This window comes from Aulonocara stuartgranti (genome assembly GCF_965226115.1).
Source record: "Aulonocara stuartgranti genome assembly, chromosome: 7".
NCBI lineage: Eukaryota > Metazoa > Chordata > Actinopteri > Cichliformes > Cichlidae > Aulonocara > Aulonocara stuartgranti.
In genome coordinates this window covers 29,211,334-29,223,317 of record NC_138945.1, presented here as the reverse complement: position 1 = coordinate 29,223,317, position 11,984 = coordinate 29,211,334, and the positions used below count along the sequence as shown (strand labels likewise).

The following is an 11,984-nucleotide window of genomic DNA, read 5'->3' as shown; positions in this document are numbered from 1 at the left end:
TAGCTGGAAGGTGGGGGCTGACGCAAGCACTTTCTGCACCCTCTGACAATGAAGGCTTGATAGGTTTACACTGCAATGGCAAGAAATGAGAAAGATATGAGCCATGGGAATACACGGAGGAGGGAAATGAGCAAGGGTTAAAAGCAGAGAGGAAGAAAAACAGTTTCTAAATAAACTAGAATATAAAAACAGCTTTTTACAGTAATTTTTAAGACTACAGCAAAACTTTAAAAAAGTCTATCACATGGCCAGTTTTAAACACATAACCTGATCTTTTTAAGAAACTGTACAGTTTTTACAGTAATTTTATGTTGTAAAAATGACAAAATATCACTCAAACACATTTTCTGTCTCCTCACTCACTGCAGAAAAAAGGGTGAGGGTGGGGCCGGGGTGTCCTCATTTTACAATCATGACACAGCATCTCTGTGTGTGGTGGGGAGCAGAACTACAGCCATGGCCTCAACACCTGCAATGATAAAAATCCCACCCAAACAGATGGCATAACACTATTAAAGGCATGACTTAGAGTGGGTTAATGTGCAGCTAAAACAATGTCTGAACTATAAATAAATACAACATGTATCAATGGTATCAACAGGTATAGCAAAGCTTGCAAAAATACCATAATTGATTTTCATTTTTCTCAACTGGTTTCTCAACTGTCTGCTGTTAAAGGTTATTAATTTTTACATGCAGGGTGTGTTTAATACTCTTCTTTGATCCTTTAGTTAAAGAATATTTACTGTGATTTCATTTTCTGCAGAAGTTGAAAATTGTGTGTTCACCCAAATACCCCTTCTGCTATATATATATAGAACAAATATTCTCAAGAGCATCATATTGCCCATAACAGCGACACAAGATATTTAAAATATTCAGTGACTAGTTACATATTGTGTTGCCCTCATGATTTGAAACAGGAGAAAACATATCCATACTGCTATATATGGCGTGTGTGTGTGTGTGCGTGCGTGCGTGTGTGTGTGTGTGTGTATGTGTGTGTGTGCGTGTGAAGTAAAGAGTTTCCGTTCAAAGATTCATTTTTCTTTCCAGCTTTATGAATAAGTGAAGTGCATTGCAGTGTTTTGCAGCATGAATTGTGCAGTTTTGTGTAGTTGTCTATTGTCGTATATGGGAAAGCTCTACAGCATGTATGGCTGGTGTTCTTTGCCTTTGCAGCAAATGCCCCTGGTGCCTATAGGCAGTGCTGTGCCCAAATAAAAAGGAGGTAGGTGGTGGGAGGTGGGGGGGCTTCTGTGGGAGCTGCATAGGCTGCGCTGCTGGCTGAGTCATCGTAACAGTTGTGATCACATAAACTCCCTTGTGTACACTTTTTTTTCCCACCGTAACAGCAGTATGACAATCTGCATCGGGGCGATTTCTGGCAGACAAGGCGCTTACAGGACCTGGGGAAATAAAACAGAGAAAGTAGATCATTAACTTCTCTTCCCAAGCACATTAGATCACTTACAGCGCTAATTTCCAGGTTGGTACTTCTTGCCTTCACGATGCTGACTAACATAAAAGCTCGGCCTACATGTGAAGACGACAGTATTATCGCACTCAACATTGCTAGCATTTTACAAAAAACGATGCCAGCATCATACTTCTGATTAGAGCAACAATTTTGTGATCCATGATAGCATCTGCTGTCTTGGTGAAATAAACTAATAAGATGCATTAGTCCAGCTTGACCACCAGAGGGCCAAAAATACCATCCATTCATCTATCCAGCCACCACCAGACACAACTTAAATTAACATAATAACCAATTGTGTATTTGTTAAATGCAAGTATTTATATTATATTTATTTTCCAACTTAACTTTTTCCATTCTGCAAGACTTATCAGACAGTTTTTTGATGGTAGGCAGCACACAGAGAATTTTTCGTTGAAAGACTACTCATCATTCTCTGTTAAACATCTTGTACTAGCCATAAAAATGAAAAAAAAAAATAGTGACTTTTCTTCTTCCTTGTCACAGTCCTTCTCATTAGTTTATATTCTGTATAGAAGAAAATCTCAATGTCATGATCACATGATGCAGGTTGGCTTCATGCCTGGAGTTCCATTAATATTCTATTTTTGGATTATTGTATTTCCTCTGGATCATAAATTTGATTGTTCAGGACACAAGGCATCTACTTTTCCTGTTAGCTCTGCAGCTCAATGCCCCTGCTTTGTCAGCTCTTTGTCTGTCAGTGTATTTTCTCTTCCCAGCATTAAATTTAATGAAAAATACTAAAAATGTTGTCTCAGTAGCATATGTCATAGGTTCACTTTGGTGGAGCGCCAGGCCTTTTTCTATTTAAGACTAAGGATACAAAGTGATTAAGTTTTAATCAAAGCATGCAGCAGAGATGGTGACAATTTTCTATCATATGGAGAAAAGTGGATTATTGGATTCGTAACTCATTCTGTTTTCAACATACCCCTAAAATATTCTAACTGTAATTCACAAAGTTTTTTTATGTGGTGTTTTTATCTCATAAAAACAAGTTTCATGTAATACAATGGTAAACATAATCGACATGATATTAGAGCAGCTCCTAGAGGTGATTAATTGAAATAACACCTTATATATTACCCTGATTTCAGATTTTACACTGACTTGATAATGTCTTTATGTTGCACCATATATATATATATATATATATATATATATATATATATATATATATATATATATGTATTTTTTTTTAATTAATTAATTAATTTATTTATTTTTTCTGCTGGCACTGGCAGCTACTGTATGCAGCTGTTTAGTGACACACTGAAAATGGAATTTCTCCAGCCATAGTGGAACACAGAGGACCTACATGAGTCATATAGTCACTGTTATGCCTACACAACAAATGCCCTGTGGACAAATATTTACTAAACATACAAAATCTTCACTGTGCAGTGAGTTGAAGAGTGAGGAAATGCTTCATCTGAGCATGAGGTTCCAACTCTGATCTTTACACTTTTCTTGCACAGATGTCAGTTTAAAAGTCATGTTGCTATTCTGGATCAGTATCTGACCTCTGGCCTTCCCAGACACCACATGTCCCAGGATAGAGGCCTGGTTCTATTGGTCCTCCCAGTGTGTCCATCAGAGTATGAAGGCCTCTCACAGGGGGAAAGTAAAGAAGGCCTGTCTGCTAGGCATTGCCATGATCCAGGTTGCTATAAAAAGGGTGTGGTATGCTGCCTTGGGCTTACTGTTGGTCAGCCAGAGTGTGTGTGAGTGTCCACAACTTAGGAGGGCTGAGGGCTCTGTGTCTGGTTTAAGTAAAAATCTAGGGAAATAGTATTAAGCATGGCTGCCGCCCATCGTTTGGTTATTGTCCGCCACGGCGAGAGCGCCTGGAACCAAGAGAACCGCTTCTGTGGCTGGTTCGATGCTGACCTCAGTGAAAAGGGAGTGGAGGAGGCCAAGCGTGGTGCCCAGGCTATCAAGGAGGCAGGCATGAAGTTTGATGTGTGCTACACCTCTGTCCTGAAACGTGCCATCAAGACCCTGTGGACCATCATGGAGGGCACAGACCAGATGTGGCTGCCTGTGATTCGTACCTGGCGTCTGAATGAGCGCCACTACGGAGGCCTCACTGGGCTCAACAAGGCCGAGACGGCTGAAAAGCACGGTGAAGAGCAGGTGAAGATCTGGCGTCGTTCCTTTGACATCCCACCTCCCCCCATGGATAAGGACCACCCTTATCACAAAATCATCAGCGAGGTGAGACAAATGCAAAGTAGCTTAGCTTTAAGCTAAGCTACTTTGCTCCAGAATTTGCTTGAGAGTGCTGTCAGTTATTAAGCTTTTGTACTTTGCGGTGTTGTTTTTGCCTCCAGTCTCGGCGCTACAAAGGCTTGAAGCCTGGTGAGCTGCCCACATGTGAGTCACTTAAAGATACCATTGCCCGCGCTCTGCCTTTCTGGAATGAAGTCATTGTTCCTGAAATCAAAGCTGGGAAGAATGTCATCATTGCTGCCCATGGGAACAGCCTCCGTGGCATTGTCAAGCACTTAGAGGGTAAGCACTGTGGACAAAGTTTACAAAAAGAAAAGAATGAGAAGGTCGGACACAGTAGATAGAGTGACTTAAAAAATGAAACTGCAGAACACTTAACAGTGAAATTCTTTCATGATAGCCAAAGAGTTCTGCAGAAAGTTGACCTGAATAGCCAGTGTCACACACTTACACAGACTTTACACACATACAGACAAGAGTTGTGGATTGTCTATAAATAGCAGCAGAGGCTCACACCAGATCTCAGGGACAGGGTAGAGGGGTCATGAGCTTGGTTCCCATTACAGTCACGACCTTTATGTAGAAAGGTTGTACTTTTTCAAGGAGCAGCCCAGAGACGGATAAGGGTTTTAAAGAGCTTCAAGGGCAATAGTAAATGTCAGATAGGAGTGGCAGGTCCAGTGTTGAAAGACAGAGGCAGATCTGAGGGAACTTAAAATACACTGAGATATAAAGAAAACATGCTTTACTTTTTTTTTTTTCTGTTGCCCATCTGTTGTCCTGTCTATGTTGCTGGGATTCTAACAGACTTACAGTACAGTGTATTGTACCCTCTGATGCTGATCTCCGCATGTCTTCATCTACTCTGTCTGCTTGCATCACCAGGTATGTCTGATGCAGCCATCATGGAGCTGAACCTTCCCACGGGAATCCCAATTGTGTATGAGTTGGATGCCAACCTGAAGCCCATTAAGCCCATGTCTTTCCTCGGTGATGAGGAAACTGTAAAGAAGGCCATGGAGGCTGTAGCTGCCCAGGGCAAAGCGAAGAAATAAGCCAGACTCCTTGTAGAGGCAGAAAAAGAGACTGTTACCCACCTTCAACCTTTTCCTCTAATCTATTAGTAGATCCTTGTTGTCCATTCCAACTGGGGAAACGTTTAATGGTTCTTTTGGAGACAGGCCACTTTCAGCCCATTAGTTTACTGTTTGCTTAAATGACAAACACAGGGATAACCTTTCAAAGCAAAACTGCAGGGCCTAACATTTGATGTCATCACACACCACTCAGTCCTTTGTGGCCAAGCCCTATTTTGTGGGCCCTCGCCAACCTGGCGCAACCAATAAAGAAACCATCTTTTTATGTAGTGCTGTATCAGTTTCATTGTCTTCCTTATCTTCTTGCACCTCTTTTCTCTTTTTGTGTCTTTAAATTACATCGTCATCCTTATCTCCCATCCTTCTTCCCTCCCTGTTTGAAAATCCGAGCTTTCAGCAAAGTGCTAAAGGTGCTGTGAAATCTTATCCAGGAGCTGTAGCGAGGGGAGGAGGGGGGAAGAGGGCGAGAAACGCAGCCTAATGGATAAGTCAATGGGTTCAACCTGGCAGCACTCCCATAATGCAGGAATATGCTTGCTCATCCTCCACTCCAGTCAGATCTCACTGAAAAACGAACACACGCAATAATTTTAAACAGGTACCTATTGAACTTAAGGCCCAGGTAAGAGTCAGTACAGACAAGTGACTGCAGTCATTGGGAGAAACATAAATGCAGACATTTCCAGATTTTTCTTGAAGGTTTTGGGTGGACTTGTCCCTTTTGACAAAGTGTTATTGAAAATTAATGCAAATTTATTCCCCAACCAAGACAACCTTTGGAAGAATGGTTCATCCCTGTACAAGTTGTTTTCATGGCTTAATAGCACAAGACGCTTTGTCATCTTCCTGCAAGTACATCCAGACTGTTTAGTTGTCCCCTTGAAGTGATTTTATGTGAGGAGAAATTCTTCAGGCCTGCGACAGCATTCTAATGCAAGCCTTTGTTTTTTTTCACAAAGTTACACCACAGTAACATTCTTTTTGATTGTCGCACATTCTCATCTTGTTAGCAAACTGAGGTCAGAGTATGGAGTGCTGCTAAAGAGAAGGCTGAGTGCTTAACATTACGGTACAGGGAAGCTTGAAATCCTAACCTTCTAATCAGTCATCCAAATGTTTCTGAATGAATGTTTCTGCTACTATTGCCCATAATATGGATCGCCACTGTGCGCACTAAAAACAACATATAGCTTTTTAGCTGAACCAAATCAACTTAAAGTTGACCTTCACTTACATTATAAATATGATTTTGCCTGTGTTCTGCCTTCAATCATCAAAGCAATCCCTTCTCCTCTTTCATTTGTGCTATCATAATACAAGACCCATGAATTAAGTACCGCACCATTCCTCACAGGTTTATTTTGAGATCGGCGTGGTCAGTTTACAGACATTTTTTCTCACTTTAACACAGTGTTATATTAAACCATTAAAAAACAAACATTAAAAAAACAAAACAACACAATATGCAGCACCATAGTTTTAAAGGGCAGCAAATAGAGAAGGAACACTGTAGTGTTGTCATGACACCTACTGGCTAAATAAGAGACTGAAGGAAAACATAAAAGGGGCTGTTTTGCCATTTCTAAAACCTAAACCCTGAGGACTAGGAATCTAAATACACTGACTGAAGGTGGTGTTAGGAAGCTGCTGCCTTGTCCACAGAATCGTTTTACTATTATCAAATGAATTCTTTTCATTAAAACAACAGCGTCATCAAAATCCTTTAGAAAGGAGCCTGAGGGGCACACAGGCAACATAAATCAGATAAAACTGACTTCAATGCACACCAGGACATTTGGTGTAGTCACTGTTCACACAGGATCAGGGGCACTATTTTTCTTGAGGGACTTCATGAAGTTCGGCAGAAATGTTATCTTATAAGGATTCTTCTTGTAGTCAACAGCTCTGCTTGTTTCTTCCTTTGATCTGTCTACATACTCTGCAGCAGTTGTGACATTTCTTTCTATGTTGTTGATTAACTCGCCCTGGGAGAAGAAAAAAACATGAATGTCATTCACAAATATGTTACATTAATCTTCATTAAACATTCCCACGCGAGGTAGCTTGTTTTACCTGGAGTTCCAGCATCATGGCAGTGTCAACAAATATCTCGTGCAGATCTTTAATGCTGGACTCGAGGCAGAGGATTTCCTGATGGCGAAGTTCAATCTCAGTCAAAGCCTGGCTGGAAATCTGACTGTCAGAGGTGATCTGCGAAAGAGAAAATGCTCAAGCTGTGTTTGAATTATCATATAAATGGCTTCAAACCTACAAAAACTGCTTATCTGAGTAACCCCCCCAAAAAAGATGTTGGATTCCACTCACATCAGATATGAAGATGGCAAGATTGTCACGTTCCAACATCTCCTCCAACTCTTTACCTGTAGTGCTTTTATTCACTGAAAGTAACAAAAGATACTAAATAAGTTTCATCATGTTTGTGGAACTTAATTTATTGAACAACAACTAAATAAATAACAGACAAAGACCAAGACTTATTTTGTGCTGCCAAGGATGCCAGTTAGATAGTCACCACAGGATGGTGCAATTACACCTCAACTTCTACTTACTGCTATAATGATTTACATTAGTCTGTTTACTAAACGTACTACTGCACATTTAAATTACAGTGTATCGTACTGTGGAGCAGCTTAAGTACTACACTTAAAAGCAGTTTTCACAGATACACTGCACCCTGTAACTATTCTAGATGTCATCATGGGGAACCGCGTGTATGAGTGCTTATTAAACAGAGGTTCACCCTGCCAGCTGCTTAGTACAATATTAATTGCAGATTTGAAGGAAAAAAAATCAAATTTAATGGCATTAACATACTGGCAATTACCATAGCATATCTGCCACCTTTATAGGTACACCTATTCAACATCTTTTTAACATAACTCTTTATTCAGCCAATCACATGGCAACGCAGTGCATGCATTTAGACATGCAGACATGGACAAGGTGACCATGTTGATCTACTGAGATTTTCCCACACAGCCATCTCTAGGGTTTTTTTAGGGAATAGGCCAAAAAAATACCCCATGAGTTTTCTGGGCAAAAATGCCTTGTTGATGCCTGAGGACAGAGGCAATGGCCAGACTGCTTCAAGCTGATAGGAACGCAACAGTAACTCAAATTATCATTCTCATTACAACATGCAGAAAAACATCTCTGAATGTAGAACACATAGAACCTTGAATGTGATGGGCTGGCAGCCATGAAGAATTAAGGTGAAAGTTAGTCCAGTCTCTTTATTAGATAATAATAAAGTGTATCTAATAAAGTAGTTTGTGAGTGCATGTAAACTGTAAGGCAGCACTGTTTTTAACAGGAATTGAAAGTTTAAATGTACTGTTTAAATGTACAAAATAACTTCAGACTACAAAAGGAGAAAAAGAAAACTGTGAACATGACGTATAATAGAAAGCTGGTTATAATACTGTGAAGTAGTGAGTCATGAGAAAGAACAATGAACCTGACACTTATTTACAATAGAGCGCTGACCATAAACTGTAGACTGTAAATTGCTGCTCCAAAATGACACCAGCTTATTATCCAAAGTGCTATTACTATGCAAACACCCTCACAGTGACTTACACTAGTGTAGGTTTTCCTGCTAGTAAAGCATTGGCAGAAGCGCCCTCCATTCAATGCAGTATGGACTGGTGTATGAAATAAAATCCATTTACACAACCTGACGTGAGGGTGAGGAGGGACAAGTGCTCCCTTTTAGATTTGGCAACTTACCAATCTCCAGCTGTCTCTGAATTTTTGCCTTGCATTTTTCTCTGAAGGAAATTTGTGCCTCATGGTAACCCTTCATGACTTCAGCAAACCACCGAGTCAAGTACGAGTGCTGTTGAAAGAGAGCCAGAGAACGAAGTGAATCAATTCAAATGTCAATAAAGAGACCTCTGTCAGGAGTAATTTTGTCGGGCGTGTTTGAAACTGCAAAGGAGTGTCAGACAATCATCTTGCACCTGGTTTGTGACAGGAAATAAAACTACTTGCACACCTGGTTATTCCTAATACGTTGGGCTACTGTAGCTCCGGTCTCATCCCCAGGCTTCTGCATTGCTGAAAAACAATCCGATCTAACATGAATACAGGACCAAGTGAAAACTAAACAAAGTCTGCTATGTCACAGTCCTTTTCTGTAGTTACAGTAAAGAGCTCAGTGTTGTTGTCAGCTTGTTTACAAAAGGCATGTTGAGTGGGCTACACCACACTTCCTTTTTACACATTTACAAGTCAAATCCTGTGTTACAAACTATTCCCACTGTATGAGGAACTCAGCTGCACTGATCCTCCCCATTTCATTATATTAAACAATAACAACACAGCTAAATATGCATTATTCATATAAAAAAAATGATAAATTTTATCTAACTGCACTGAAGCATGCCAAAAACTTACACTGCATAAAAGCTAATTTTGCAGTGCTTTACAAAAAAATGTGTCCACCTACATTTTAGCCTTGCTTTGATTAACTTAGCATTCTTCTTGGTCTCATTGTTCAGCAACTCCAGCTCATCTTTGTTTCCTGGGAAGAACAAAACAAGTTCAGTCCACAGAGGAAATAACTACTGTGTGTGGTGAATATCACCACAGACAGACACCACGGGTGTCAAAAAGGATTAAGTTTTATATATAGTGCTTTTGTGATGTTCATATTATATCTGCAATTTTAAAAACAGTTGGTATGTTGTACAAAATGTGAATAAAAACAGAATGCATTGATCAGCAAATCTGATAAACATATTTTATTTATAATAGAAAATGTACAATTTAAAATAAACATTACTCATTTTATGTCTCAAATGTCTCAAAATTGGGATAGGACAAGAAAATGTTAAAAAAAGTTAAATAAAAGGTAAGTGGTACTAAGAAGAAAGAGCTGGGGAACTGACACTGGGTCAGTAACATGAGTAGGAATAAAAAGAGCATCTTAGAGAGGCCAGTGAAATTGCATTTTTGAGTATTAATATTGTCTACTCAAAAATAAACTACAAAATGCACCGCTGCTATAAGCACAACAAGTCATTTCTTAATAACGGTGTGTAAAGAATACCACCACAAGCTGGAGACGGTTTAATTTGAGGTACCTAGTGACCTTTTGCACGCTACACTGTTATTATCTCCATCTGTGGGTGTATATGTGTGTGAGTATATGCAGATTTTGAAGCTATATCTAAACTTCCTAAGCATGTTGATCTGTGTAACATTTACCAAGTCTGTTGCTGTACAAACAGCTTCAGGTGTGTTTGTCAAAGGCTGTTTAGACTCTTTGTTGTGTGTGTTTCTTGTTGCTGTTGTGTGACAAGGAGAATTTGAGACCGTTTGAATGCTTCAGCATAACAACAAAGAATTCACTTTTGTCCTTGCTTCTTTTTGAAAATAAAAATAAAAATCAGCACTTACTCTTGTCTTGACTCGGAAACGCAAGGATGGCAGCTTGTCTTCTCCCCACATCCTCTGCTTGACAGGAGATTTTTTCAATGAGGCCTCTCACCTCCCCCACCTACACATGCATGGATGCAAACACTACTGTTACACAGCTTGGAACACACAACATGAAAATATTATATGGGGTATGGTGGTGGGAACTGGTCTGACAGCACACATGGTACTTTGCTTTTGTGAGGCTAACACATTTCTAGCAAAATGAACACACGTTTATCAGACAACCCCTGCCAGAAATTACACATTTAAATGTAATTACACAGTCTATGACAGTTAACCTATGTATTAAGTATTGCCTTTAAAATATTGTACATATGAAATTTGAGCTATTTCAGAAAGAACAGCGTAGCTCAAAGCTGTGTCATGTTTACCGTTTTGAAAAAATCCTCCATGTCTTTCGTGGCCGTCATTTCGTCCTTTTACAGGTGAGGAAAAATGACATTAGTCCGTTAAAGAGATCTGAAAAACACCACCTTTACAGGGAAAATCCCTTGAATGTTTTAGCATTAATATCTAATACTAAAAAACAAAACACAAAGCGCGCTGCTGGTATAAGCGAGACAAACTGGATGTAGGCTTTTTTCCGAGAAAGTCTTTTCACTTTAAAAATCTTTTAAAAACCTACCAAACGGCTAACACACGGTCGGCATTACGGTGACTACAACGACAAAAAGAAGAATCCCTCGTAATACTGTTACTTTCGGTATTGGCGATAAGGCTCGGCCTCACCTGCTCTCTGCCCTTCCTCTTGTTAGCACAGCTCGATGAGCTCACCTGTGTAATAAAGTGCGCTGGTACGCAGGCGCGTTACCGTCACAACAAAGCAAACAAAGAGCCTGTCCTGCGGCTAAAGGTACTGTACTTACGGAGCAGGTGTGGGAGTGATGCACCTGCCGTCTGTTTACTGTAGTTCACCGAGACTTAGCATTAGAACTATACCAGGGAGTGAGATTTAGGGGATTGAAAGGCTTTTCCTACACGGGAGTTAACCAGTACGAATCCCAGTGCTAACATACTGTATGCTGTGCGGTTAACTGCAGCCAGGGCATAGCTTGTAATTGCCCAATACCCACAAACACCTCTACAAATGTTTGGTAACAAGCCCTAGCTAACTGGTTTTAATGGGCAGGTCTTTTTTTTCCTTCAACAATTACTCAAATCACACCGGAATGTGTTCTTGACAATGACAATAAATAAATAAATACTAAATACTAAATACTAAATACATACTGTACACAGAATAGTTTCAGCTATCAGAATAAAATTCAGCTAATGTCATCTGATTAGGACTCTGAGGCTTTACTTGTTCCAGACTCAGGTCTCCAACCATATTCAATGGAATTCAGACTACTATCAAATTACCAATATGCCAATTAAACCTCAGTTTTTGTTAGTGTGCTGTGTTGTACAGCATCTACTCATCTGAAGGTCGCTGGATTGAGCCCTGAATCTTCCAGTCTGCGTGCCAAAGTATCCTTGGCATCCTGAGCTGCCCCCAATGCATCCATCAGAGTGTGGGTGTGTGTGTGAATGTTAGAAAGCACTTAAGCATAGATAAAAGCATTGCATGAATGTGTGTCTGATTGGGTGAACCAGGCTTGTAGAAAGTGCTTTGAGTGCTCGACTCAGTAGAACGGGACTATGTAAGTGCCAGTCCATTTACCATTTAGTCTACAGGTGCTTCT

The 11,984-nt window shown here is 40.0% G+C and overlaps 2 protein-coding genes across 4 annotated transcripts; one reads left to right on the top strand and one right to left on the bottom strand.

Moving 5' to 3' along the window:
- The first annotated feature begins 3,198 nt into the window (after positions 1-3,198).
- pgam2 (phosphoglycerate mutase 2 (muscle)) lies at positions 3,199-5,102 on the top strand. Its single transcript, XM_082542768.1, has 3 exons — positions 3,199-3,721; positions 3,838-4,018; positions 4,622-5,102. Exons 1-3 carry the CDS (start codon positions 3,305-3,307, stop codon positions 4,789-4,791), a joined length of 768 nt encoding a protein of 255 aa, XP_082398894.1. The 5' UTR covers positions 3,199-3,304; the 3' UTR covers positions 4,792-5,102.
- Positions 5,103-6,162: 1,060 nt separating this feature from the next.
- LOC309709883 (syntaxin-2-like) lies at positions 6,163-11,346 on the bottom strand. Of its 3 annotated transcripts, none has more exons than XM_082538797.1 (9): positions 11,166-11,346; positions 10,671-10,715; positions 10,258-10,357; positions 9,305-9,379; positions 8,852-8,913; positions 8,584-8,692; positions 7,159-7,232; positions 6,907-7,044; positions 6,163-6,818 (listed from the first exon to the last, which is right to left on the bottom strand). In XM_082538797.1, the coding sequence occupies exons 2-9, from the start codon at positions 10,707-10,709 to the stop codon at positions 6,645-6,647; spliced, it is 771 nt and encodes a 256-aa protein (XP_082394923.1). In that variant the 5' UTR covers positions 10,710-10,715; positions 11,166-11,346; the 3' UTR covers positions 6,163-6,644. The 3 variants fall into 3 exon arrangements, with proteins under 3 accessions (XP_082394923.1, XP_082394922.1, XP_082394921.1); XM_082538796.1 differs by lacking the exon at positions 11,166-11,346 and adding an exon at positions 11,029-11,097; XM_082538795.1 differs by lacking the exon at positions 11,166-11,346 and adding an exon at positions 10,925-11,022.
- Between the last annotated feature and the right edge of the window lie 638 nt (positions 11,347-11,984).